This window comes from Myiozetetes cayanensis, unplaced genomic scaffold, assembly GCF_022539395.1.
Source record: "Myiozetetes cayanensis isolate MyiCay16 unplaced genomic scaffold, myiCay2020 scf1, whole genome shotgun sequence".
Lineage (NCBI taxonomy): Eukaryota > Metazoa > Chordata > Aves > Passeriformes > Tyrannidae > Myiozetetes > Myiozetetes cayanensis.
This window is the reverse complement of record NW_026086604.1, coordinates 82,256,113-82,283,849: the sequence shown is the minus strand read 5'-3', so window position 1 is coordinate 82,283,849 and position 27,737 is coordinate 82,256,113. Positions and strand designations below refer to the sequence as shown.

The 27,737-nt window shown below is 41.0% G+C and overlaps 1 protein-coding gene across 1 annotated transcript; it reads left to right on the top strand.

Annotated features, from left to right (window-relative positions):
- The first annotated feature begins 68 nt into the window (after nucleotides 1–68).
- On the top strand, nucleotides 69–27,737 carry WRNIP1 (WRN helicase interacting protein 1). The gene is made up of 7 exons (XM_050317135.1): nucleotides 69–608; nucleotides 10,449–10,640; nucleotides 11,651–11,895; nucleotides 17,331–17,560; nucleotides 22,059–22,214; nucleotides 23,079–23,158; nucleotides 23,639–27,737. Exons 1-7 carry the CDS (start codon nucleotides 75–77, stop codon nucleotides 23,912–23,914), a joined length of 1,713 nt encoding a protein of 570 aa, XP_050173092.1. The 5' UTR covers nucleotides 69–74; the 3' UTR covers nucleotides 23,915–27,737.

The window sequence follows — 27,737 nt, the reverse complement described above, 5'->3', positions numbered from 1 at the left end:
CGCACTACAGCTCCCGAAGGGCTGCGGGCGCCCGCGGCCAGCGGCCTCGCTTCCTGCGCGGGCCCCGGCAGCCGATGGAGCCCGCGGAGGGCGCCGAGGAGGAGGCTCTGGTGCGGTGCCCCGTGTGCTTGCGGGAGCTGCCGGGCGCGCACATCAACTCGCACCTGGACCGCTGCCTGCAGGCCGGGGAGGCCGCGGCCGAGCCCCCCAGCAAGCGGCCGCGCCTCGCCGCCGCCCCGCCGGGCAGCCGGGCCGAGGGGGAGCCGGAGGAGGCCCGCCCGGAGGAGGGCCCCCCCGTCTTCTCCCTCTTCCAGAAGGGCCGCGGCGGCGGGCAGAGCCCGGGGGCCGGCGGCAGGAGGAGCGGAGCGGGGCGGGACGAGGCCGCCGTGCAGCCGGGGGATGGATGCTCGGCGGCGGCGGCGCTGCGCGGGGCCAGCCTGGCGCAGAAGCTGGAGGGGAAGCCCCTGGCCGAACAGCTGCGGCCGGGCTCGCTGGGGGATTACGTGGGGCAGGAGCGGGTGCTGGGCGCGGAGACCCTGCTGCGGTCCCTGCTGGAGTCCCACGAAATCCCCTCCCTCATCCTCTGGGGACCGCCGGGCTGCGGCAAGGTGAGTGCGGGCGGTGGGCGCCCCGCCGCAGGCTCACAGCGTGGAGGTTCATGTCCTGCTCTCTTTCACTCTCCAGGCAGATGAGCTTAAAGGATGGGCTGGACCCGTTTCTTTTCGAACTCGCTCTGTTTTGTCTTACCGGTTTCTTACGTTGGCCGGTTTTCCACTAGTTTTCACTTAAGATTACAAAAACACAACCTTTCTCCTGAATAAAATAGAAGTGGTTCACCCCCCCACCAGTCCCACTCCCTGAAGCTTGACGTTTGGTTGCATTAGCCCCTCTTGTTTAGGATAATTAGTATTCTGTAAATTCCAAAGCTATTGCCTAAAACGTAAGCTGTGTTTTAGTCAATGGCTGAGAAGCTTAAAAACAGCAACAACACAGAATCTGTAAATATGTCTAGGAAACAGTCTGAGATACAAACAGATTAATACAGCGGTTTGCGAGTGCTGGGTTTGCTTTAGCCTAGAAATTCCGGCCCCTGAGAGAAGGCAGCTCTGGTGTGGAAGGGAGGTAGCCTAAAGAACAGGCGCTCATCCACCTTCAGACACTCTGAAACTGTTTTTGCAGGATCTGACTGCTGCACCTTCTTGTTTTGCCTCCTTTAAGATACCATGGGCAGACCTTGGTGAATCCCAAGAGGCCCTGTAAGTACAACACAGCAGTAGTGAGGGAAGAACCAAAGGAATGCCTCAAGTGTGGTCAGGAGAGACCACTCTCAAGATCTCGGCTTCATTTTTCTCCTTGTATTTCAGATTTGTGGGGTGGGGTGGCAGGGCAAGCAAAATACTCTGGTACCTCTGTCAGTCTAATGTGTGCATAGCATTAAGTTTTGCATGTTAGATATATATATAGACAGGTGTCTTGGATATGTGGAGAGTATGTCTGAGAAATCTGGGACAGGAAAAATAAGGAATTAATGCTTAGCAGATCAGTTAAGGACAGAGCAGCAGCATACTTGAAAATAAAAGGAGACTTGATATGCATGGTACTTGAATAATAATGCCAGTTAATCTCAGTTAGGAAGACACAAGTGTTGTGGTTTTGCCCACCAGCCCATCCCTGGGGTTGAGGATGGTTTTGTCCAGATGATTTCCGAACAAAAAAACCAATCAAAACTTTCAGTGACACCTTTGCTAATTAGTACCTTTTACTTAAGTAGAATTGTTGTAGATATAGTTCTTTAGTTTTAACTTGTTAGTAATAAATACTCATACCTTTTTTCCCAGTTCAGTCTCTTTTTATCTGCATAAACCTTCTCTCAGCTGGTAGTAATTGTCTGAGAAGTGTGAAAGCAAATTGAGCCAGGGCAAAACCATGACAACAAGTATGAGAACTATTGATAGATGAATACTGTTAGCTATGATGCAACAGGTTGTTTAGACTAGGTAACATACACCCGAAAAGAACCAACTGGTGAACTTAAATAATTGCCACTTCCTTTAAAATAACAAGGTAATAGCAGAAAGCAAGAGCTTGGAAGAAATGGGATAAAGAAGGCCTGTGTCTAAGAGTAATGAGTTTCTAAAAACTCCTTAAATGGGAGGTGAATTGACCGAAGTAAGACGGCCAGAGAGAGAAGTGGAATTCGGTTCTTTAATAAATAGGAATCCTCCTTGCTGAATGAGTAATGCATCCAGTGGCTTACTTCTGTATTTATTTGTACTCTGCCTTTTGTTTCATGTTACTTGTGTTAACAGCACGTGCTTGCCCTTTCTCGAAGCCCTCTTTCTTCTGGGAAAAAAAAAATCTGTTACAAGTGCAGTGGTAGCACAGCAAAGGCTCCATACAGTGTCTGAAAACTGGCAGTGACTTCAGAGGCCATCGGGTTGTGATCTGAGGAATACACCTGTTTTTGGCCATGGACATACTTTTTCATGAGCTAGTGACAGTTTAACTGTTGAGTTTCAGTATTAAGACTGCCTTTGAATGGGTGATCTGTTTTATGCCTGCAATATTGCACCTTTCACTCTCCTTTCCTATAACTCGTCTTCTTCACCCATATGCTTTATGCAGAATTATATGTAGTAAGCTTGCTTCTCCCAGAGTTTAAGTTCTACTGCTCATCAGTCAGCTGACATGTATCAATTCTGTGCCTTTTGATCCATCAAGGAACAGTTCTACAATTTATCTGTTACTTTTTCACTCTCAAAGTACTTTAATTGTTGGATAACTCATCTGCTTTCTAGGTTACTCCTTCTCAGCAGACAGTTTTGAGTCTACGTGCTTTCAGCTAACTCCTGATGCAATATCCATTACTGGCTGAACCAGAAATTCCTACTGCAGAAACATGAACTTTGCCCATGCTTATCAGTGTTTCTAGGATGGTGCCAGAGCATAGTTTCGTCTCAGGCCTTCTTCCTCATAAATCATATTCTCTGTCTCAGGCAAATATCTGAAAGTTCTATCCTTTTCTTAAGGATATTTTTTATAAATTCGTCTACTTACAGATCTAACATGCAAGCAAAGTAGTCCCCCAAAAGATGGGAAAAGAAATCTGTGGTTGCCTGCCTGTCCCACTGACTTACTGTTTGGGCTGTATGTATTTAATGTGCCTAAGAAAACATTTAATGAGAAAGTAACATAGTGCTTGAAAGTTGAAAGAAGCTGTGAGGGAGAAGTAAGTCTTGTCACTACCTCAGGACCTGGTTGGACTGATAACCAAAAGCTTCTTCTGTCAAGTACAGTCTTTTTCAGAAGGAAAAAGAAGAAGAAATAATTGCATGTTATGTAGCTTCATATGTAACAGGGCCACATGCTAAGCTCTGTCCATCAAAGAGCTAAAATAGGAGCATAATTAGATATGTTGGTCTAAATTCAGAAGTGCTGTGTAAGATGGTCATAGACTTCTTAAACCTCTTCATGCTCTTGCTACCCATGGAATCCGGTTATTGCAGCCCATCTATGCCTCCTTCCATTTCTACAGCCAAATGCCATGCTAACTGATACTTTTGCAAAGGGTGTATTTTGAGCAGGACTAACTAAAAAAATAAAATAACTGGAGATGGAATAAATCATCAGGGCCAAATTTCAAATCGATCCATGTATTATTTTTCAATTTGGACCCTTATGAGAAGTAGTAGTTTAACGGACTTTTCTAAGCAACAAGAAAATAATCTTGCCTGTTAAAGTGCTATAACTGCAGTATTTCACATTGTAGGTCAAGAGCACTTTTGGAGAATTGTAATCATGATAACAGTAAAGCTAGGTACTGGAGTAAAAATACATATGCTTTGTAACTGCTTTGCCCAAGTCAACTTTGGCCTCAGCTGCACTTGAATATTCAAGAAAGCACCCTCAAAACTGAAAAGACAAATTGGTGTGCTTCTGTTGAGATCATTTCTTAAGAGTTTCCATCTGTATAGAGTCCTCTTCCTTTAAAGGGAGCATGATCTTTGACTTTGTCATCCTGATTTCTTAGGAAGCCTAGGTGCTCTGGGTAAAGAGGCTTTGATTCTTTCTTTGTACTTTTGTCACTTATAAGTGTTGAACACGAGAACCTATTTTCTGCTTTTAAGAAGTTGACCAGGCACATGCCAGAAGAAACATTGCCTCAAAGAGATGCCGTGGTTGTTAACTTAGGAACAGTTAGCTTGTTCATCCTGACTATGCAAATTTTTTAAAGCCTGTATGAATCCTAGTGTAATCTGAGTAAGCTGTACTGTGATTTATGGCACCTTAATGCAGGGATTTAGATTTTTGCCTGTCTGCCATTGGGACACCAATTTTAGTAAAGAGTTAGCGAGGGGACACAGCGTAACTTGATCACTGAATAATTTTGCGGCCACAGATGCAGTTTAACCTTATAAACCTGAACATTCTGTATTTAAATACATTAAACATTCCCTCTTATGCATGTTGTTTAACAAGAAAAAGCTTGATAGCAAGTGGCATGAACCCCCTCCCTACAAAAGATAAGACCTTTTTTTTGCTCCCTGCATATTTATCATCCCTTCTTTCCAGTGCATTCTGTTTTGCTAATTCAAGGGGTCACCTAAAGGGCTGTTTGATTACTTGAGTGTATTTCATCTTCTATTATTCATACAGCTTGGGACCTGATTTGAACCATTTGAAGTAATAAGTTCTTTTGATTGATTACCATGAAATTTTTAACTGAAAATGCATGATGCATTTTGCAGTAGCATACACTAAACAACTCTGAAAAATGGGTTTGTCTTTGCAGTTGCCTGGGAGAAGTCTTCTAAATACAGCGCACTTGTTTTTGCTTACGCCAATCTAAACCAGGAATAACTTAGGATAACTCTCTAGGAAGAGAAAGCTGGAAGAGAAAATACAATTGTATTCATAAAAAAGTTGGAACATAAGGAGACATATCTGGATACAGCAAATGGAGGCAACAGCTCCATTTCAGTAAACATTATGCAATGACCTTGCATCTGTTTATGTTTGGTTGGGCTTGGATTCTGGAAGTGCTGTAAACCATATGTTGTGGCTCTTGTTCAGTGACACTTACTCCTCCGGTAGTATCTCAGGGGGCTATTTGGGGTGTGAGGAACCAAACAAGATGGGTAAGAATAGCATCTGCCCTTATATAAATGCCAACTGCTGCTACTTTTGATTGTGTTTATCTGTATAGACAGTGTCCCCAGGCCATGTTCATCTGCTATCCTGCCAGTTTCCTTTAGACACACAGCCAGAATTATCTCCTGTGACGCAGTGTGGTAGCTTGGGTCAGCTCAGCAGTGTTGGGTAGGACAGACCCCAGCTTTCTGAGCTGCATGCTGGGGAATCATTCCCCCTTTTGGCATCCAAGAATGCTGGCAGTGTTGGTGCCTCCCTCAAGGCAGTGAAACAAAGTATGGCCTTTCCTGACTGCTTTTCAACCACAGTATGGCCCTGCTTCTAGCAAAGGCAGGGTGAGGAGAGGACATTGATGGCAGCACCTTGTAAACAAAGGTTTAGGATTTCCTTGTTGGAAATCCTGACCAGAATAAAAGGAGAGGAAAAAATACGAAGAAAATCATGGTCAAACAGCCACAAAGAAAATCAGGATGCTACTTTTGTCATCTCTGTCACAAACATAATTCACACTGTGGTTTGCTCTGGAACAAACCAGCAAAGTCATTTGTTGGGGAGACTTACATGCCAGCAAGATTATCCCTGCTCAGGAATAATCCATGCTGCACTGCAGTTTAAACACTAGTACCGATCTGTGCCAGATCTGCTTTGGTCACCAAAACGTGGCCTGGCAGAGCATACAACTTCCATACTTTCTGGGCGAAGCGTGTATGTCGGAGGGACCCATCCGGCTGGAAGGAGAGCACCAGCGTGCTCCTGCAACGTGTAGTGTGAATGGCAACTCCTCATGAAAAGGGCTGTAAGGTTGGAACAGAACAACTGTGAGCATTTCTCCACGCATTGCAGGAGTTTCTGGCATGAAAGCTGATGACAGGATAGATGTAAATGAGAGATCATATGTTTTCTATGCCTGACATCTACAAGGGTTGTTTCACTAAATTTATGCAATGTAAGAATAATTAAGGGAAGTCTCCATGAACGGACAGCCTTAGGCAAATCCCTAAACAAGATCTACCTGATCTCCACAAAACTTAGGAATGATCTTAGGTTTCACAGTCAACTTCTTGACTCAGGTCTTCTTGACTGTGATATGACCATATATTCTGATCTCTCCCCAATTTTTTTCAGTTCCACTTTTTGAAGAGAGCTAGGCAGTATCACTCTTCATTCCAGTAAGGGGCTTTGGTGAGCTAACACGATGAGCATATTTTAATGGCCTGGTACAGGGGTGCAAAAATCAAAAGACTACCTTACTTCTAAGAAGGTAATGTTAGTCACTGAACATCAGTATCAATACAACTGGCTTCATTAGTACTTGCATTTTACTGTTTTCTTCCAGCCATGGGTATGAAGCTGCATAACTAGTGACAGTGCAGAGAGCAGGGAAATACTCAAAAGAGAGTTGTCCAGTCAAGGAAACTTGTAGTATGCAGAAAATTCTTATCTCCTAGTACAAACAGCCAGCTAACCAAACAGCAAATCGGGTTGACTTTTCTGCTGTGACAGTGAGAGGTGTGTGGAGCCAAGCATGCTTTATGGGTTGCTTTTGTTTCATCCGTAACTTGTATCAAAGCCTGGAAGAACTGGTAGCGCAGTTGGCTTAGAGTGAGCTTGTTTGGCTATTTTTGTGTTTGGTTGCTGGGTTTTTTATGGTTGCAGCCTGTGGGAGAGGATATTCTTATTTGGGCTGACACAAAGCAATGTACAGGACAGTAAATGAAGGCTTCAGCAGTTAAGTGTTTGCTCTGTGTGTAGTGGGTCTGGACATAAATGACCACAGGCTGAAGTTGAAAGTGTTATTAATTGGTGAGTAATGATTCAGGAGTTTCTTGGTGAATATGTTTCTGTGTTTCAGAACAGCTCCTTATGATGGCACTGCTTTAGGTTGTCCAAACAGGTAAGTCAGTAAGGTCTCACAATTTTCAGCATAAAACTTGGCATGATAGGTGCGAGTTTGGGTAGTGTGGTGTGATAATAGAACTGAGAATGATTTCTGGAAGGGGCAAGGACTGTGAGCTTTGTAAGGTGTAATTTTTAGTGAAGTTAGCAAAAGGTTAGTTTGCAGGATCACTCCTATTCCTAAATTTGTGGGAAACAATATTTCTACTTCTCCTCATAAAGAAAGGACACAAGCTAATTGAGAAACACCTGTATAATAAAAGGAGCAGATTATCAACTTGTTTAGATTTCCACTTCCTGCTTGTTACACAGTTCTGATACAGATGTGTTATTAATTCATATTAAATTGCAACTATTTACTATTTTAAAAGACTTTCTAATGTAACAATCAAAATTCAGAATTATTTTAGGTGGTGAAGGATATTCAGTGTGTTTTCTTCTGCCTTATTTAATATCAGATTTCTAATTTTCTTATCCCTAAAATGCATTGCCTCTGAATTTAGTGAGGGGAAAATATGAGTCTAGCATACGAGTTACAGTTGTTCTCTGCTAGTGCCTTCATGCTTAAGCAACCCTGCTTAAGTTAAGTCTCCACTCGGTTATGTGTTCTCTTAGGTTGTAACCTGAAGTAACAGGGAGAAAACAGTGTTGAATGTTACTGACTTTTGCTTGAGATGGTGGGAGAAAAAGCAGCATAAAAAACCTGAGCTCATGGGAAATAATAGTCTTTCAGAGACCAGGGAAAGTTTGATCTGTATGTGATAGGCAGTTAGATTTGCTGACTGATTAATTGTGCAAAATAGAAGAAAGAGGCTGTGAACACGCCTGTCCATGTCAAACACTGCTTTTGAAAGGCAATGTATGTTATTCTTACTACAACCCTTGGTGACCCTGAACTTGGCAGAGCAGGAGAGGTACGTGCTGGCTGAGAGCTGTGCAGCAGTTTTCAAGTAGATTCTTGGTCTAACAGTAACTTTCAAGCAAATCTCTTTGTATTTCTTTTTCCTAAATTGCTGTTAGAAGTATGGATTCCTGCATGTATTTAAAACAAATTCCTCACAGCTTTTGTTTTAAACAACAAAACTCTCTGAATGATAGCCAGGTACAATGTGAGCTACCAGTCCAAGAGAAGCTACAAGACAAATAGCCACTTGACTAATTTTTCAGTTTTCTTCCTCCTCTCACCACTACCACTTTTAGAGAAGGAAGAGGTACATTTTCCTTTTTCATCCTCAACTTTGATGTATTGGGGATTTTCCATGCTTTCATAGATTTTTAAGGCATGGGTATATCCTCTGAAGGTACATTCTGAATCAAAGCCCTTTTGTAAGGAAACACAAACTTTGGTTTTAATTTGGTAGCTTAATTTCAAAGATAGTTTTTATTTTGTTTTGAGGGGAGGACATTTGGTTGGTTGGTTTGTTTTCCAGATCTTCCTGATTTCTACAGGCTTTGCTGCAAACACTTTCTAAGTGTCTTTCAAGTCTTATCTTCTGCAGTGATACAAGTTGGGGAGGAGCTGGTTGCTTGAGCTCCAGGGAGTGAGAGAAGATCTGACATGGAATATGAGTCTTATATCAGGACCTGAAATGACACCACTTCTGAAAACAATCAGGAAGCCCTTACTAAAACTAAAGCAAGAATAAATAGTGATACATCCTCCTCCTTAGCCTCTGCTTTTCCATCTTGGGCTGGTTGCCATTTCTGAGACAAGGAGATCCATTAAAGAGACAGAGCAGTGCTGCAACACCACTGGTAGCCAAGTGGTAGGTGGTTGTTTCTGTAGCCTCCCTGCAAGAGGATCAGGTTGACAGCACCTGCTGCTTTAACCTCAACACTTGGAACATCTTCTGTGGTAATTTTGCCAGCACCTGTCCCACTCCTCATCTTCTGAGGCTCTCCTGTCTTAATTCTCCTCAGGCTCCTTCTTTAATAGAAGAGTGAGCTTGATGGAAGAACCACCTCTTTTCTCCAGCAGTACTTTCAAATTGAGATACACTCTGCTTGGGACATGCAGATACACCCACCTTTACTAAGGGTTGTGAAGGAAAGTTTGAAAATAGTGACTGTGATGTTTTCAGGTGTAAAAAATCCACCCACGAGGTTGCTTCTGTGCTTTGGTAGGCTTTGTGAAATTCTATATAAACAAATTCTGATTTGAAGAGATTGTTTATAAGGAAAGAAAAACAACATAGCTGCTCACTAAAAACAGCCAACAGCTTGTTCAGTCTGCTGTCTTTTACTTCCCTGGGTCAGCATTTGATTGCTGTTGACTATTTAGATTTAAGAGTTACATTTTCTTAAGCATACATATAATTTTTCAGTACTAACATTCCCATGATTTTGTAGAAACTGCTGTCTGATTAATTTCATTTTCATGTGTATTGGAAATAGAAAAGGGTTTATTAACAACATTGTAGGTTTTTGTTTTTCAGTTGTGTTTTTTGTGTGCAGGTTTGGTCTACAAAATATAAGAAAGATAATAAGCTATTAGAGAGTGTCTGTCCAAAGAAGGGCAACAAAGATGATGAAGGGCCTTGAAGGGAAGCTGTATGAGGAGAGGCTGAGGTCACTGGGTCTGTTCACCCTGGAGGAAACTGAGGGGACCTCATTGCAGTCTGCAACTTCATTATGAGGGGAAGAGGAGGGGCAGGCACTGATCCCTTCTCTGTGGTGATCAGTGACAGGACCCGAGGGAATGGCCTGAAGTTGTGTCAGTGGAGGTTTAGGCTGGATATTAGAAAACCTTTCTTCACCCAGAGGGTGGTTGGGCACTGGAACAGGTTCCCCAGGGAAGTGCTCACAGCATCAAATCTGCCAGATTTCAAGAAGCCTTTGGATGATACCCTCAGGCACATGGTGTGACTCTTGGGGCTGATCCTGTCTAGGGCTAAGGGTTGGACTTGATGATCCTTGTGGGTCCCTTCCAACTCAGCATATTCTGTGAATCTGTGAAATGTGATTGCACTGTAAACCCTGCTGCAGGTGTCTTGGGATAGTCCAGCTCTTAAGCTATTAACATACTTTACAAAATAACTGCACAGTGAATTGCAGTCAGCCTGTCTTCTGTGACAGATAAGTATTTGGCAAAGAGTTCTTCTTCCATGAGAAAGGAGACAGCTGTCATTGCTGGCCTTTTCAGTATTGAGACTGACTGGGTCTGGTACGTAAAAGTGCAGGCATTAGAAATGCAGCAGAGGAATTGGCAGCTACCTCTAGCAGGAAGTTTAGAAGTCTTCCGTGTGCTAGAATAACATGAGCTAAAATGGCTTACTGTATAAACTGTCAACACTGTCCCTGTGTCCAAAATATATAGGTTTGCTCTTTACATATTTTCTTCAAATGTGTACTTTCTGTGTCCAAAATTATTTTTACAAAGCTTTCTCCTGTTGCTGTTTCAGACTACACTGGCACACATCATAGCCAACAACAGCAAAAAGAATGGCACGAGGTTTGTGACACTGTCAGCCACAAGTGCCAAGACAAATGATGTTCGAGATGTCATCAGCCAAGCCCAGAATGAAAGAAGACTCTTCAAGAGAAAAACTATCCTCTTTATTGATGAAATCCATCGTTTCAATAAATCTCAGCAGGTATTGTACTACACCGCTTTTTGAAAAAAGCTTTTGTCAGCACTTCTGTAAAATTTCCTACTTTACCTTAAGATGATACCTTCCTTTGGGCTTTTGATTTCAGTGTTAATGTTTTTAGTAGGTGAATTAGGAAGAAATATAAAAATTAAATTCCTTCACTTACTTCCAACCATCATTTAATTATTGTGATTCAAAGGTTTAAATAAAAGGCTGAGTTATAGTTGACTTACATGCGAGTCCTTATATGATATTTTTCTGAAATTTTATTTCTGCAAAGTCATGTTAGTAATGTTTGCTGCACACATCTGCATTTCAGCCTCCATCTCAGGGTAGCATTCTGTATTACCTTTAAAAAGGTATGGAATGTGAATGTGCCAAGGGTATGTATTTTAATGTTGTCCCCTCTACTCTGTGAGAAAAAAAGTAAGGCTGCTTTGGGATAACATGTTACTGTATGGTGTTTTGGGATAACATGTTACTGCAGCCATTACTTGGGTATTTTTTCTTTTCCTTTTCTAGTTATAAAGTTTCTGTAGTTGTAACATGGAAAGCTTGAATGCTGCACTACAGGTTACAGTTTTTATATTGAACTGTACTGCAATCTTCCTGTAGTTTTTTGAGCCATCCTATAGAATTATAGCCCCAAAGGTTGGTTTGTAGGGTAGCCTCACTATTCATTATACTTGATAAGGCAATTTCATGATTTCTTGTGTTGCCAAGCAATATAAATAAACGAAAAATTTACAGATTTTTTTACCCTGTTTTCATCAGGTAGGGTCATTCTTAGTCCAACCATTTGTTACTAAGGTGAACAGCCTTTAGCGTGTTGCATGAAATTAAATAATTTACATATCTACACAGATGAACTGCCTTGTCAGTGTGGTTATTTGTCATATCAACAGGGAAGCCAAAGACTCACAAAACCCAAAAAAACCATAGCCTGCTCACCTGGGATGTTTCAGGTTGTCATTGATCGAGATCAGCTTTTTCTGCTTCCCTCCCATCCTCAGGACACTTTCCTTCCTCACGTCGAGTGCGGGACGGTGACCCTGATAGGAGCGACCACAGAAAACCCTTCCTTCCAGGTCAACGCTGCTCTTCTGAGCCGGTGCCGGGTGATCGTCCTGGAGAAGCTCTCGGTGGAAGCGATGGAGGCAATTCTGATGCGGGCCGTCAGGTCCTTAGGGCTTCAGGTTTTGGGCCAGGGCGACCAGCACGGCAGCTCTGCGACTGGCAGCGGCAGCGAGAGCTCGGAGTGAGTACTTTATGGGCTGCAGGGTGTTAACGCACACAGCCCGAGGAGTTGACTGCCTGCCAGGGAGAGAATGAAGCAGTTGGGGGGTGGGAAGAGAAACCCTAGCCACTTCTGATAGTAAAGAAAAGAAGTGGCAGCATATGGCAGGGGCGGGGGTGACAGGAGAGAGAGAATCCAAAGCATTGGCTCTCTCCATCCAAAACATAATCTTACCGTCTGGATTAGGAGAGAATTTTATACTTGGATCTGTAGCTCCTGACTCACCCTCACAGGATATTTAAATCCATTCTGCTGCTGAGGATTTGCTGTGGAAGCCTGTAGCTGGGTCTTTGTCATGTTCTAATGTGTGTTACTTCTTGTAACCGGTTGCAAAAGCATCATGTTACTGTTCAGTAGTGGACAGAGTATCCCCTCTTAATTAATTTGAAAGTACCTGACAAAATTTTGTTGTTTTGAGAATTTTTTTTTTTAATAAGATCAGGGAGGATACTGCTGTTCGTGTTCTTTAGTTGCAGGATTTGTGCTGTACTATATTTTATGGTATCCTTTGAGGAGAGGAGGCTGTTGCTGTGAGATGTTAAAAGACTTCTTTTTTCTCTGCTCCCTAATGTCCAGGCCAGATAGAGTCACATTAAATACTTGAGAACATTTTGGAAAAAAACAAGGTCCGGATTTGTCCGTAAGAGATGTTATCTGCCTTCTGAAATGGAAGGCTGGCAAATAAGAGTAGTGCTTGGTACTTTGGTATTCACATGCGGGCTCTTACACTTCCTTCATGTTGGTTTTTGGCTACACTCCTAGTAATTTACAGTGCACTGACATGGTGGTGATTGGCAGGCATTCTGTATGAAACAAATGAGAGGGAATCCGCTTGAACTTTATCACAGAATGTAAGCACTAAGAATCGCTGATCTGAATGCTGAGGTCAGGGCTGTAAGGAAAGGTGTTCCATTTTAGACTTTAGGTTACCCTGCCTCATAGTTTACTCATTTGTAACTTTTAGATGTTGTAGTAATGTGAATTTTAGAAGAGAAGGGAGTACTGCATGTCAGCCTTAATGTAATGGCACAGCTGTGGTTGTGGCTACACCCTGACTAGGGTTCAGAGACTTTCTTTGCTATACAGGATTAAAGTACAAGGCATAGTTTCATCTGCAGTTGTTTGGGTTTGGGTTTCTCTAGACTCTGTATCTGTAACCTTCCAATAGCTATGGATGATTTAAACAGCACAGTGTAGTGCTTCATCAAACTGAAAGAAGTCTGGCAGGTAGACTATCAGACTAGCACAGTTTCAGTAATCTCTCCATGAATAGAGAGGGCCACACTCCAGAGGGCTAACGTGGGAGCCAAGCACTTGAAAATAAAAATAAGGTTTTGAATTAAGGAGAATTTGTTGCAGTTGCATGTCAGGTCTTTCTTGTCTTTTCTGACAGTAGCTGGTTCAGGTCCACAGTGGCTACATAGAGTTGCTGATGACTTAGTTTTTTTATAATCCATCCTGTCCCTTACTGTGGTTCTGGTTTTGGCCGCCTCATTAATTCCATCTTCTTGCTTCACTGTTCATACCATTTCTGCTCTGTCATTTCCTCTCCACCTACTACTCCTCAGTAGCAGCTGTCTCATACCTTTTGACCACTCTACTTCTATGAAGCAGGGCTGTCATTAGATGCAGGCAGGTAACTGTTCATGATGTCTTGAGGCATAAATTAAAGTCATCAATTAGAATTGATTTGGTTGTTAACTGTGCTCACCTTTGTTCCATAGTTAGAAAAGGAGCTGTAAGGCAGCATGTCCCCAAATAGTGGGCTATGCCTACTTTGAAAATGCTGCAGAGATCTAGCCAGAAGGCACAAGATATGTGTACATTGAATTTTAGACTTAATTTCCCATGTGAGCCTCTTTTTCCAAGCCACAGTATGAAGCCACAGTATGAAGTACTGAATGTGCTGCTTGGCCTCAGTTTTTCAGATGGTTTTAGTATCACATCACTTGTCTGACATGATGGCTTACCTGTATGAGATTTTGAAGAACGGGATGATTCTTTGTGGTCTCTCCTACTACCCTGAGGAATAACGTGAGGGGTGAATCTTCCTTAGTCTCTACAGGCATCTTCTGTGCTCAAAAAGAATGCAGCTATCACTCTGTCATTCAGTGGGTTTCATCATCGGCACTCCACAAGGAAAATGTTCTCTACCCAAACCTGTTCTCTTAAATTTTCTTGGTGGCTTTTTCTTATCTTTCTTCCACCATTGCTGAAGATTTCTGATAGGGTTGGGTCACCTGGCTTCTCTTTCATTCCATTGTGGCCCTTTCTTGCTCTAAAGCTGAAACAGAACTAGCAGGAGGTGTTACCTACTTTGGCATCTTTGTTATGTCATCATGGCTCATAAAGCTTCTTTGACAGTTTTTATGTTAGTTATTGGGTTTCTTTAGGATAAGATGTGCTTTGTGTTACATTTTCATCAGTGTTACTGCCACCAAACTGTGCCTATAAAGTCTGCAGTAAATCAAACTGAAAGATGGGGTAACAGGAAACGAAGAAACATATTCAGGATGAAGAAAAGTAAGAGGTCAATGTTGTGGATGCTTTATATTGCTGCACCTTTGCTTGTGCTTTCTGAAGTTTATGCTGGCTCAATAGCAGCACAAACTGTTCCAGGTGTACACTGACACTTCTACTGTGTCAGTGATGGAGGAAATCAAATTCTTTTCTTAGCTTTTTATTTTTGTCATCCCAGTGCTGCCCTCAGAGTGATATCTCTAATTGAAGTCAGGCAGTAGACTGGATAGTGGATTAATGTCTTTGAAGTTAGATAGCATAGAAGGCACACAGCTGAGGGAAATGAGAGGATCCCCAGTTTCCTGTTGGCAAGCTCAGACACCATGCAGTTCATCTGTTTTCTGGCTGTGTCACAAGTTCTGACATGTTTTGAATTCACTGGCTTGTAAATCACAACATTGAAGATGGAATTCCTTTGGGTCTTTGGTGCTCAATACCCTTTTGAAAATTATTCCTTTATTGGAACATCCATCCAGTTTCCTTGCAGGAAATGATTTGCTGAAGTGAGAGGTGAATTTCACTATGGAAGTGAACAAGACCTTTGCTTGTAACCAGATTTTCCATACTTTCTTGTGAATATTTGTTTCAATTTCTGTCGTATAAGTTGCTTGTGTTGAGTCAACAGGGCACTTGTGAGTCCTAGAGTGAAATTGAAGAGACAGGAATACAACTCAGCTTTTTTTGCCGAGCTTCTAGTTAGCAGATAAATGGCAAAAGTGCTCTGAAGCCTCAACTTTGTTTGGTGTAGACTGTATTCAGCTTCTTCCAAGTGTAGTACCTGCCTTGTGATGCTTTCAGCGCTTCCCTTCCTCTTGGCAGTCACTGCATGTATTGGTGGTGGGTGTCAGTTTGAGGAGGCCTCAAGCGCATGATGTTCTTCTCTGCAAACAGCAGGCAAAGAAGTTGGTCCTTGCAGGTGAAACCTTCTCTTCAGTATGCCCTGCTAGTGTATCCAGAGTGTTTGCTCACTGTGCCATATATTTGGTTTTGTTCCCCGTTGATGGAGGTAATAGCAGCAGGATGTCTGTATGTAGTGCCTGCTGTTTTTTTAAAAATAGATTTTGCTTTCCTGTTGGCTTTTTTCAATGCATATGAAAACTCTGGTGCCTATCTGTAGTACTGAGGCATGAATGTTGCTCCCTGATTTTCAAGGAATTTGATGCCTGAGATAATTGACTGAGTAAGTCCCTGTGCTGTTGTATTCTTCTGCTTCCTCATTCGAAAACAAAAATGGTGTTTGAAACACCTGGCAAAAGTGCCACTGTATGTGTGTTAAATTTTGTTCCTAGCTTTATCAAATACAGAAGAAATAAGAAGATGGAAAAATGGTATGACGAGATACGGGTATATAAATTTATTTTTCCCACAGAGTGTGATTCCTGCTGCCTACTCTCTGCAGCATGGGTTTTGACCCTAGAAGACATTTGGTGGCCTTCATTTAAAGTGGTGTGGATTAAGACTGCAGCTCTACTAGCTTTTTCCTCTTATGTGTTGCCATGAGGGTACTCGAATATTAACTGTTGAAATTTTTCCAGGACGTACAGTCCTTTTCTTTTGTGGGACAAGTCCAAAGTGGGTTTGCAAGCAGGAAGAGGAGTCAAGTAATGAAGATTAGTGGGGTACATGTTTCTGGGACCCTTGGGGTTGCCTTTTTTTACAACATTGGTAATAACAGTAATATATGGTTTTGGTGGATGAAGTGCAGGGCTGTTGTGAATCCCTGATTATTTGACACACAAGAGCTTCATAAGAAAGTGCCTCTCACACCAAGGTCTGTGTGTTAATCCCTGCTGATACATGTCACTCTTGATTTGCAGTCCAGTTACTGAAAATGGCTCAGTTAGGGCCATTACTCCATTAGTTACTGTTTTCAAATCAAATCAGTTCTATCTTCTGCCTGGCAAACATCATAGGTGTTACCTTGTCTACCTAACTAAAGTTTGAGAGTTAAATCCTCAACAGTATGTCTGCGACATGTGCAGAGGTGAGCTGGTTTGTGTGTGCCCCAACAGTGGGGACTGCAGCCCAGTAGATGAAAACTTGGAGACAAAGCTTTGTTGTTCTCCCAGACTTTTCATAGACCCACTATGAGATCTCAAGAGATCCTTCACCTGCTGCTCCATTTCTCAGCTCTTCCCATGTTGTTCATTTAGACTATGAGTTCGCTGGAATTTGGCCTTTTTCATGTATTTGTGTAGTCCTGGCACGTTTAGAGTAGTAGATGGCAAGAAGAGTGACATGCATGTATGGGATGCCATTTCTTTATAGTAAGATTCTCTTTTGTACCCCCCTGACTAAAGCTGTAATACCATGCAAAAAAAAAAAGAAAAGTAGGATGGATATAATTTACAATGTAAAAAATCCTTCCAGTTGTTGCTTTTTAAAGAAAACAGCAACTCTTGATGTTGGTAGTTTGTCCAAAACTTTATGGTAGTTACTTTATAACTCACTATATTCTCTCACCTGCATTTGGATAGCTTTCTACCTTTTCATTGTTCTTCCAACAAGGAATTTGAAATGGTGATGGAGTAAAACCTCGTGTAAAGTTCAACTGGCTGTGTCAGAATTTTGTTCTGGTGAAAACCTAAGCCCAGTTTCCATTGAGTTTAGTGAGGTGAGTTAAAATAAGGGAGTTAAATAGATGAGAGTTCATTCCTACATTTTTCATGTGCAATTTTATTTAACAGGCATTGGATCAGGAGGAAGAGGGTTGCGTGCCACGGTATTCCCCCTGGCTCTGCAGTGCTTAATCAAGGCAGGATGAGTTAAGAATAAATCTTAAGCCCAGCTGCATCTCAACAAACTTTGTAAAGCACCACCATCTCTAGCATAATAAGCGTGATGGGGGCTCATGGTGTGTGGTTATTCTGTTGCAGATCCCCAGTGTTCATAGAGGCCAAAGCTCTAAACACACTCGCCTACCTTTGCGATGGTGATGCAAGGACTGGACTGAATGGACTCCAGCTAGCAGTTCAGGCCAGATTAGCCGCAGGGAAGACTACTCCTTTGAATATTACCAAAGGTGGTTCTGCAAATGGCATTCTGATAACTGAAGAGCACGTAAAGGAAGGGCTCCAGCGATCCCACATCCTGTATGACCGAGCAGGTGAGTACCTGATACAGTTTCTAAGATGCAGTGTTCTCAAGAGGGGATAGTCTCTGTAATTTCTTTTTCTTCTCCCTTTTTCATACCAGGTGCTCTAGTGAAATAGTGGTTTGTCCTAGAAACTAGTTTTCCTGTACAATGCAGTTCAGCCAGAAATTCCTTCTAAACAGGGTTTCCTCTTAGCACTTAGGAAGTGTAGGTTAGCTGAAAGACACATTTGCTGCTCTGAAAACAGTTGCGTGGTGAAATTATTTGTTATTTAAGGTTATTAGAATATTGTCTTCTACAAGGATTGCAGTGTAAAGAAGGAGAAGAATTTGATGAGAACATTTTTCTTGGAGGGTTAGATATCTTCCACTGCACTTCTACTCCTTTGAAAGACTTAAAAGTGCTCACATTCACAGCAGTATGTTACGTCAAAACCTGAGCAGTTAGCTTTATTTTTAGAGTTGCTTTTTAAGGTAATGAATTTTGTAGCTTGCTTAGGACAGGTCATGTAAATCTAATTACATTTAAGGCTTCCTAATGTGATAACCACTCTTGCTAAATTTATGACTTGGAAATCTTAGGCATCACAGTAGCTGGCCACTATGCCATTTTTTGTGAGAGGGTTAAAAATCAGTGAGTATTAGAGATTACATGAATCCCCTTGAATTAATATGTAGTTCTTCATCAATACTTGAATGACCGTCCAGGATAGTATCAAATGATTATGCCAAGCAGTATTTGAAGAACTGATTGATTTTCTTTTTTCTTTTACCACTGTATCTGGTATACTTAATTAATTGTCACTGTTCAAAAACTGTGATGAGAGCTTTATTGAGATTGGTTGTAACATATGCCTACTTGCAGCCTTTCTAAGAAATAATGATGACTCATGGTCAGGAGCAAGGTAGCTGGGCAGATACTGGTAGAATGGCAGCTGAGAAGTTCGGGGTAGGCAGGGGGAGGGAGAAGAAGAATTTTATGGGGTCTGTGGCAGGAAGAGGTCATGATTGAAAGGAAGTGGAAAATCTGACTAGTTTGCCAGCATGAGTCTCTTGTGCCATGTAGGTCCCTTGTGTGTTTGCTGTCGCCTTGTGGCCACTGTCACACAGAACTCTTGGCTGTGTCCGTTGCTCCCAGCCCTCCTACGCCTTCTTGCTCTGTTAGAGATGGCACAGAGTGCCTGTTTCTGAGGCTTGCATCCAGTCTAGGTAGCATGTGTCAGGCCCTTCTCTGTTACAGAAATCCTTATTGTGGGTTATTGTGGGGTTTTTTGGTCAGAGATTTTTAGAGAGTGGTGAAAGCAATCAAAATTCATTTTTTCTTGATTGTACACATGTCAAAGAGCCTGCCACAGATATTACCACAGTAGCAGGTTGCCCAAGTACATGTGTTTACAGAATTTCTCTCTTCTGTACCTCGGTTAACCACTTTTGTCCATAGTAAAGTTGTTTGTCCTTTTGTGTACAAAGGGCTTCTGAAGAGAGGCTGCTATATAAAGACTTGTAGCATGTTTTAACTGATAAATTTTGAATCACAGTTGTGGTGGTGGAATCTACAATTCTCTAAAATAAAATGCTTCAGCCTTATAAAGTGGAGGCACATGATGCTGTCTAATCATGATAGCAGCAACATACATGTAAAGGTAGTGTGTTCGTGTAGAGAGCACCATGATTAGTGTTCAGAGTTGTGTAAATATGGAATTTTGATATGGAATTTTGATTTTACAAAATTTTTTTTTTTTTTTGTTACCTTCTGCAAAATTTGCCAAATACATGTAGTTGGGCATTCTCTTCTGTACTTTCATCAAGTAATCTAAGAAAGCCATTATTCATAATCTGGTTGTTAGGATGTTGTTCTGATATGTATGCAGACATGTAAAGACATTTATGCATTTTAGCTGGAAGGACAAAGAAACAACTTTAATCAAAGTTCACTGCCAGCAACCATCTTTTTTTCCAGCTTAATTTTGTTCTGCTAGACCACAATGAGAAGTCTGTTTATCTGTGCTGTTGCTCTAGTTGTACTTTCAAGACTTTCTTCTGTCCTTTATTAATGAGTTGCAAAGATAGAAAAGAATGTCAGATGGGGACTGTGATTTTACTTTTGCCCACTACCTTACTAAATAGGAACAGCTTAAGAACTCCAAATATTAATTATGGTCAGTGAATGAGACCTTTTCCCTGTCATCTACCAGTAAGACTCTAGATAAACTGGCATCTTAAATTAGCCTGAAAACTCTTTGGCACAAAAAGCAATTTATGGGCATATATCAACAAGATTTATACATCTGTATACATTAGACACAAGAAAATCCTTCCCTCCACAAAGCCTCTTGTGTAGTATCTTGTTTCGGAAAGGTATTTGCCTTTGTGGGAACTGCATAGAACAAATACATTTTGATTCCAAAAACTCTTTATAGTTTTGATTTCAAGAGGCATCTGGGATGCAGAACAGCAGTGATAGATAAGCTGTGTCTGTCTCTCAGCTGAATTGATACAGCCAAAACCTACATGTTGGCTAACCAGACTGAGGGACAGAACTAACAAATAAAGGTCTACTAAAAGTTCTAGTTTTTTTCTTAGGCTGCTTCTGGTATCTCAAATAAGATATCTATAAACTGTATTTTGTTAAGTGGAAACATAACACCTCTGTCCAGTGTGTCACTGTATCTTGTCTTTAATTGAAACTGCATTTAATGCATTTTTTCTGAAGAAGTCCCGAATCTTTGTGTATAAGTATTGTCATTATGTTAATGGCTCAGTCACCAAAATTAACTTTGTGAGCAAGGAGATAAAGGGAGAAGAAAACTGTTCCCTTTCTCAGCCTGCAGAATCTGAAGCCGCCTGCAGGTATATATATATCTAGCCCAGCCTATCCACTGCATTCCTTCTGCCTCTCCAGCTGGTGTCCCCAAATATGACACTTTACAGTACCCCGAACAGGATATAAAAAAGCAGTCCAGCAGAACAATCTGGGCGAGTGCAACCTCTGGAGATATTTAAAAACCATCTTCCTTTACTTTTAAGAGACCAAGAGACTCCTCTTCCAAGGGGACAATGCGAGTTCAGCTGCTTGGGTTTATTGCTACTAACTCAAGTGTCATGATGGAGCATGGCCATGCTGTTTGTGTTGGCAGGAGTAATGGCTGCATACCTCAGGGCTCTTTGTGTGGAGTCCTAGCAAAAATAGCTGCCTGTCAGCCTGTGTTCACCAGCATCGCGTGTGTGGAATTCCCCACAGAACCACACTCCAGCATGAGCAGAGATGGAGGAGGATGAACCCAGCTTCTGACCTTGCTGGCTGTGAAAGAGGCAACTGCAGCATTGTGGGGATTTTGGTTTTCAAACTGCTACATGCAGCCTTTTATTTTTCAGGGCCTACAAGTGATGGTGGTATGTTCTGACATGGCCCTCAGGCTGTAAATCCTTCTAGCCTGAGGAAAAGGAGAAATATTAACAGATGGCTGTGCATGCAGCCAGTTGCCTTTATAGTACATGCTTAGCTGTAAGCCAAGGAATGCCAGGCACTTTAAAAAATAAGAAGGGCAGATTACATGGAAAGTTTAACAACAATATTGTGCCAAAATACTCTTGCAAGTTTGATTAAAAGAAATGCATAAGAATCAAAACCAGCCACACAGACAAAAGTTGTAATCAGGAAGGTTCTTTTACAGTGTTTGTAATACTGAACCTCTATTTTTAAGTGTATCCTTAAAAGATCTGTGTAATAGCTTCGTTTCTCCTTGGAGTCCATATCTAATCACATATTAAACTTTAATATTAAAAAATAATCCCTATAATTTATTCAGTCTCCTCACTTCTTATTTAGCAGTCTTGCATTTCAGGTACTGTTTATGTAGGGTTTTTTATTTCGTCTGCTTTCAGTTTTCAAGACCCTTCCAGTAGTGCAGGTGTCCACAACTAAACTCAGGATTTCTTAGGGGTTTACCAGGGTTGTGTGCTGCAATTCTTTTTTCTCCAAATTGTGTAATGTTCCATCATTGTGTATCCACAGCAACATTTCGTTTCCCCCCACCCATCCCCCCATATAATACATCAAGCTCATGTTTGATTTACTGCACACTTTATTTTCAAGTTTTATCATTTTTATGTGCTCATATTTTACTCTTTGCCAGGTAGGAGCTGTTTAAATAGTCTTCTTCCTAACTGATTAAAATATCTGGGTTGTGGTTTTTTTTGAAGGAAAGGTCATGAGGGTACAAAACCGAAATTGTTTGCCTTGCAATGTTTAAGAAAAACCACCTTCTTCTTGTTTACAGTTGCTCTGTTTTGCTTATGTAGTTAGTGGGATGATTCATGTGGCAAACCATGAAGGCATTGAAAACATTAATGAAGACTAACCACATAGACGTAAAAAGAACTTGAAAAAGTTTAGAACTTGAAAAGATTAGGTTTACTGATTTAGTAAAATGTATTCTGTTCCCTTGAATGCATTTCATGTAATTTCCTCCTAACAGCTTTTTGTATCACTTCTCCCCAATTCTAAATAGGAGAAGAACATTACAATTGCATCTCTGCCCTGCACAAGTCTATGAGAGGCTCAGATGAAAATGCTTCCCTTTACTGGCTTGCTCGAATGCTTGAAGGTGGTGAGGATCCACTTTATGTGGCAAGGAGGCTGGTGAGGTTTGCAAGTGAAGATATAGGTCAGTATTTGCAATACTTCATGTTGGAATATTATGTTAAATGAAGATCTGACAAGCTTCTGGTTTTTAAAAATTGGTTTTTTTCGGGGTGGGGGGGAAACCACAAAAACTGCTATGTGCAAAATAGGTACAAAATACTGAAATGCCCCACATTCAACAAAAAGCTTTGTGTATGCAGACAGAGACCTACGTGTGTGGTGTCATTGTGATGATTACCTGCTGCAGGAGAAACAGATGTTTTTGAGGTCAGGTTTGGCAGTGTATTAATGTAAATTCTTTTAAACTCTGATGGTTGTATATCTCCAGTAACCTTGTGCCACAGAGCGTGTATTTCAGGGATGTGTGATCTTTTAATGAGTCTGGCAAGTGAATGCCTACCCTGACTTACAAACCTCAGATTTGATAGCTGGCTCCCTAGTTGTAATCTTGCTTGACTTGTCCAAAGTAGAAGGTGCAGTAACACTTTTAGCACATGTGTGATGGGCGAAGAGTTAGGAGATCTGGGGAAGCTATGTCTATATAGCAGTATCTTCCCATTTCTTTATCAATTCTGAAAGGTAAGAGAATCATAATCTGGTCAGCTACTGCTCTCAGACCACCACTGTGTGGCAGCAGATTCAACCCATAAATTGTACCCATGACTTAGACCTTTTTTTTTTGAGGGGGGAGCGGGGACAGAAGAGGGAAGGCTTTTGTATGGAGGGAGTATATCTTATGTCTGGTACGATATTGTACCAGAAATTCCAGCATCTGAGAAAGCAAGTTTGAAATTTGCGTGGATATTGCCCGGTAGAGGAAATATTTAAAAAAAAAAAAAAAAGAGACATAAACTTTACCCTGCTTTTATCTGATCTCTTTTTGTAGGACTGGCAGATCCTCTGGCTTTAACACAAGCAGTTGCTGCTTATCAAGGCTGTCACTTTATTGGAATGCCAGAATGTGAGGTAAAGGCTTCATTAATTCACTTATTTGAAAGTACTGCAAACTGTAAAACCTGTCTGTAACTATAAAATGTAACAGATTGCAAGGACAAGGCAACCTTAGTTACTTGTTCATTCAGCATCCCCCCTTCTTTGACAAGAGAACATTGTAGCTCTTAAAATGTATGCTGTAGTTTAAAATCAAATTCACTTTATTTCGCTGCACGTTTATTGTCAAAATATGATATATGAACTTATATCATTTTGCTCTGTCCATTTTTTTCTCTCTCTTTTAAGTAAAACAGTATATTCCAAAGTAGCCATTATTTTCTAGTAGTGAAAATCGGGATGCCGTGTTAAATAATAGTATTCGTATTATGGTAGCAGGCAGAGGTCAGTTTAGAAACATAACCCTGCCATGCCATACAAACAACCCGAATAGCAGACCTTTTCCTGAAGAGCCTAAAAGAAGTGGTTTAACGCTTTCCCTTTTCTTGTTTCCAGGTGATTCTAGCACAGTGTGTAGTGTACTTTGCCAGAGCACCAAAGTCTATAGAGGTGTACAGGGCATATGGCAACGTCAAAGAATGTCTGAGAACGCACACAGGACCTCTGCCACCTGTTCCACTGCACCTGAGAAATGCCCCAACAAGGCTCATGAAGAACCTGGGCTATGGCAAAGGCTACAAATATAACCCCATGTACAAGGAACCTGTAGAGCAGGACTATCTGCCAGAAGAGTTGAAAGGAACAGACTTCTTCAAAGAACAAAGAACATGATGGCTGTGCTTGGAATGGGTTTTGATTCTATGACTCATACATTTCTACTGGGAGAGAAATTCCCCTTACAGTATCAGCCCTCTGTTTCTGTGATTGAAAGGATTAAGCTAATGAGCCTTTCAGATACTTTTTTATCCTTCTGGTTTTACTGCCTTTACTCTGAAGGTATTTTGTAAAGAATTGCAGTTAGACAATGTAGAAATGCAAACGTAACCTTTCACCTTATAGTGCTGTCACCCTGTGGTTCACATGGAGAAAAAATGAGAGACTTGTATTTCTGGCTCTTGCTGTGAGACAAGGAATATTACTGTGCTGCTTTTTGAAATCAGTATTGATTTCAGATTTTGAGAATGTTTATTTTCTAGAAAAATAGTGAATTGTACCCCTTTGCTAAAATACTGTAAACAAAATATAATTGCAGAGTAATTTTTCCTCTTATGATATTCCAGAGACAAATTTTGTACAACAGGTATTAAACCAATAAAGCTGTTAAAAATAGTGTCTTTGTTTAAATACTCTTGTGACAGCAGTGTAGTATTGAAAGTTTGATATCCCTTTAATTTTATTATCCCTTCTTTCCAGACCAAGTTTAATTCATTTTGTAAGTTGAATAGTCATAAAAATAGCCAAATTATGTTACTTTTCAAAGTTTTATCACTTAAAATTTTAATTGTATGATGACATTTTGGGAGGTGATAAGGAGATTCCTGTTAGTGAAACACGTTTCTCTGTTTCCAGTTGTGCATCAAAAATTTCATTAGCTTTAAATTGGAAAGCTGAGAGGTACAAATTGACTTAGTGCGTTATGATGCAGAGTTTGTATTCCTCTTCCTACTGAAAACATAACAACATCCAAGATTGCTGTTGACTGAACATTTCAGTAATGTTGTCATTACTGATGTCAGCAACATTCTTTCATTTAAGTGCTGATTATTTTTCTTCTCCTTAATCCTCCTTAGGTGTGCAGTGTGCTGAAAAGTGTGCTGCTCATTGTGCAGCTCAGTGTATTGAAAAGCCAACAAGGGCTGAAACCACATATGACTGTGCTAACTTGCAGCTTCGTAGGAGGGAAGGACTGTGTTTCGTTAGAATTGCATGAGATAGTTAGCAAAGAAGATTTTAATTACTGAAATGCTGAGCAGCCACTGGGGCAACTGTCCACACTTGTCAAAGTACTGTGGAGTTAACTGGCCCCCAATGATGAGGGTTAAAAATTACCACCACCACCATAGCGCTCTGTAATTGCAGCTGGATTTGCTTGGTAACTACTCAGGGTTTGCTTGCTACCTGCCCCGCATACCTTTGTATGCTGATTACTGGTGGACTTCAAGGATTCCTGTCTTGATCATGCTTAGTTTGTGAAATGTGGTAAGGTCAAAATTTACAGTGCTTTATGTATAGCTTCTGGTCTTTTGCTGGTCAGCTATAAATACCATATTCCTGCTAAAAGATGACTTCCTTGAGAGTTGTCAGAAGTTACTAACTTAACTCTTCTCCAGAAGGACTATGTACCATAGTTTGGGTTTTTTTTTTATAATATTACTGAATCATTTGGCTTTTTATGATGTGTTACATTTGCTGAACAATGACTGGTGCCTCATTTCACTTTTACAGTGTTGCATTTAACAGTTTTTAACAACTTCTATTCCTCTACCCAATTCAGTTTGTAAATAAATGTTTCATTCCTTGGTGAAGGAAAGCTAGTTTGCATTGGAGCCATACCGAGCTTTTTGCACCTCTCTCCAGCTGTGATACCACCCAGCCACCTGCAGATCAGCTGCCTGGAATATACAAATTGCAGGTGGGTCAGAGGTATTTAGTGCTGTGTGGAGCTTAGATCAGGGGGATTGCCACAGCCACACATCTGGAGTTCATTCAGAGCAACTTCAGCAAACTAGGAGGTCTATGGTCTGAGGATACAGTGCCAAGTCCAGAAGCCAGCTTTGTTCAGCCTCCTCCTCTTATGTTTCAAGACAGATTACTGGCCCTAGGCCTTGATCAAAAGTTTTCAATATACAACTCCAAAACTTTTTGATTTGTATTGGAGATGAATTTTGTTGTGAGACTCCCTTCATATGAAGTTCTGCGTGACAAAAATGTAGGATTTAAACCAAAGATCGTGGTGTAACTGAAATGTTTCAGAAATTAAATCTGTTGCAGGACTGTATGCTCTTAAAGGATTTGAGTTAGATTCTTTTAACTTTCCTGTGTTCTCCTTACTCAAATAAGTATATTTTTTTAATACTTTGAGCATACTCTGTTTCTAAAGACAAGCAAGTCTTTTGACAAGCTTCATTTATGTAAATTTGCATGATATTCTTTCACTTTGTTGTAGTTTGGGTGGAACTTTCTTGTTGCTTGAATTAATGGGTTAATACTTAAATGAGTATTTTTATCCTGCTGGTCCTCTGAAAGGCACACGGAGAAATAAGGCAAGGTGTGATCTCTTCTAGTGCTGGAGTAAATCTAAGCATCGTGTGCTTGCCTTCAGGGGGCAGCACAGGTTGGCAAAAGATTCAGAGGGTTCTTCCTCCCTCAGCCTCCGGTGAAGGCAAAAAGGTCATGCCCCTCAGTTCAGATCCATCAGACAGTGACGTCTAATGGGCTATAAAATGTTAGCAATAACAAGTTTAAGTTTCAAAGCTGTCGTGCCTCATGGTCACTTTCCAAGGAAAGTATTATTTACCTTTTCACTTCCTCCCTATTCTAATTAGCAAGGTGCTATACTGGAAATAGAGTGGCTGCTTCCTGCTCTCTCCTTGCCATTGATGTGTATCTTTATATTCCCTCTAAAGAGGGTCATCTCCACTGTTTGAAGAACTCCATGCTCGATTAAAAAGTCCATCAGGATCAGATGCACTCACAAATGGACACTTCACCCTGCACCATTTCCTGTCCCTCCAAAGCAGACCCAAGGCAAAACCATCTATTTGTTCTCAGAATGATGTATGCAGTGTTCACATAGGATTGGCAATGCTGCTTTCAACAAGCGGAACCCAATCTCCTTGTGAAACTGCTTCAAAAGCAGCATTGATGAAAGAATGAAATTTAAAAAATTATGAAGCACATTTTGTCATTTTCTGGCTTTTGAGTATCTGGGGCTTACCTTTCAAAGCTCACTGAAGGGCAAGAATGGGCAAGAATGGGGGTACAGTGGTGTATTTATTTACCTTCAGAGTGTAGAGCTTTAAGGAAATACCAGATATTATTACAGTGTCACTAGAAAACCTGGGATGAGATTTGGATCCCATCAGATAAAAGTTGCTTCCACTACAAGAAGCACCATCAAAGTCCACCATACCATGATCTCTTTTTCTCACATATAAGTTGTCCCAATAAAAAATAATGCAAGCCATGAGAAAGGCTATGCCGTAGCCTGTGTTGGGAAATTCAGTACACATGAAAAACAACTTGTCTTGCTGTAAGTTGTTTCTCCCAATAGTAACATGCCAATGTCAATGATATGGACAGCCAGACCAGAAATATCAATTAAACAATTCCCCCAATTAGTTCCATTGCAGGGGTTTTTTTTAAATTAACTAATCAATATTGTTTCCATTATTTAACTTGTTTGACTCTCACAGAGAAAAAGTTGGATGATGGAGCTGCTAAAGGGTTGTCCAGACTTCTATACTAAATATTTATGTGAAATAATTACTTGTATTTTAGTCTTCTTGCCTTGTTTTCCATGCACAAAGAGTTTAAGCCCTCAGTTAATCTCTGGACTGCATTTTCTCCCTTTTCTGTGAGTGTTTTCTCTTGTGTTGAGAGAAATGTTCTTGGCCAAAATGACTGTCTATCATTTTCCATGAAATGACTTAAA

Coding starts and splice junctions, on each gene's coding strand:
- WRNIP1 (XM_050317135.1), top strand. CDS start 75: ATGGAGCCCGCGGAGGGCGCCGAGGAGGAGGCTCTGGTGCGGTGCCCC. Junction 11,896..17,330: donor AGCGGCAGCGAGAGCTCGGA/GTGAGTACTTTA, acceptor ATTCTGTTGCAG/ATCCCCAGTGTTCATAGAGG. Junction 22,215..23,078: donor GTTTGCAAGTGAAGATATAG/GTCAGTATTTGC, acceptor CTCTTTTTGTAG/GACTGGCAGATCCTCTGGCT.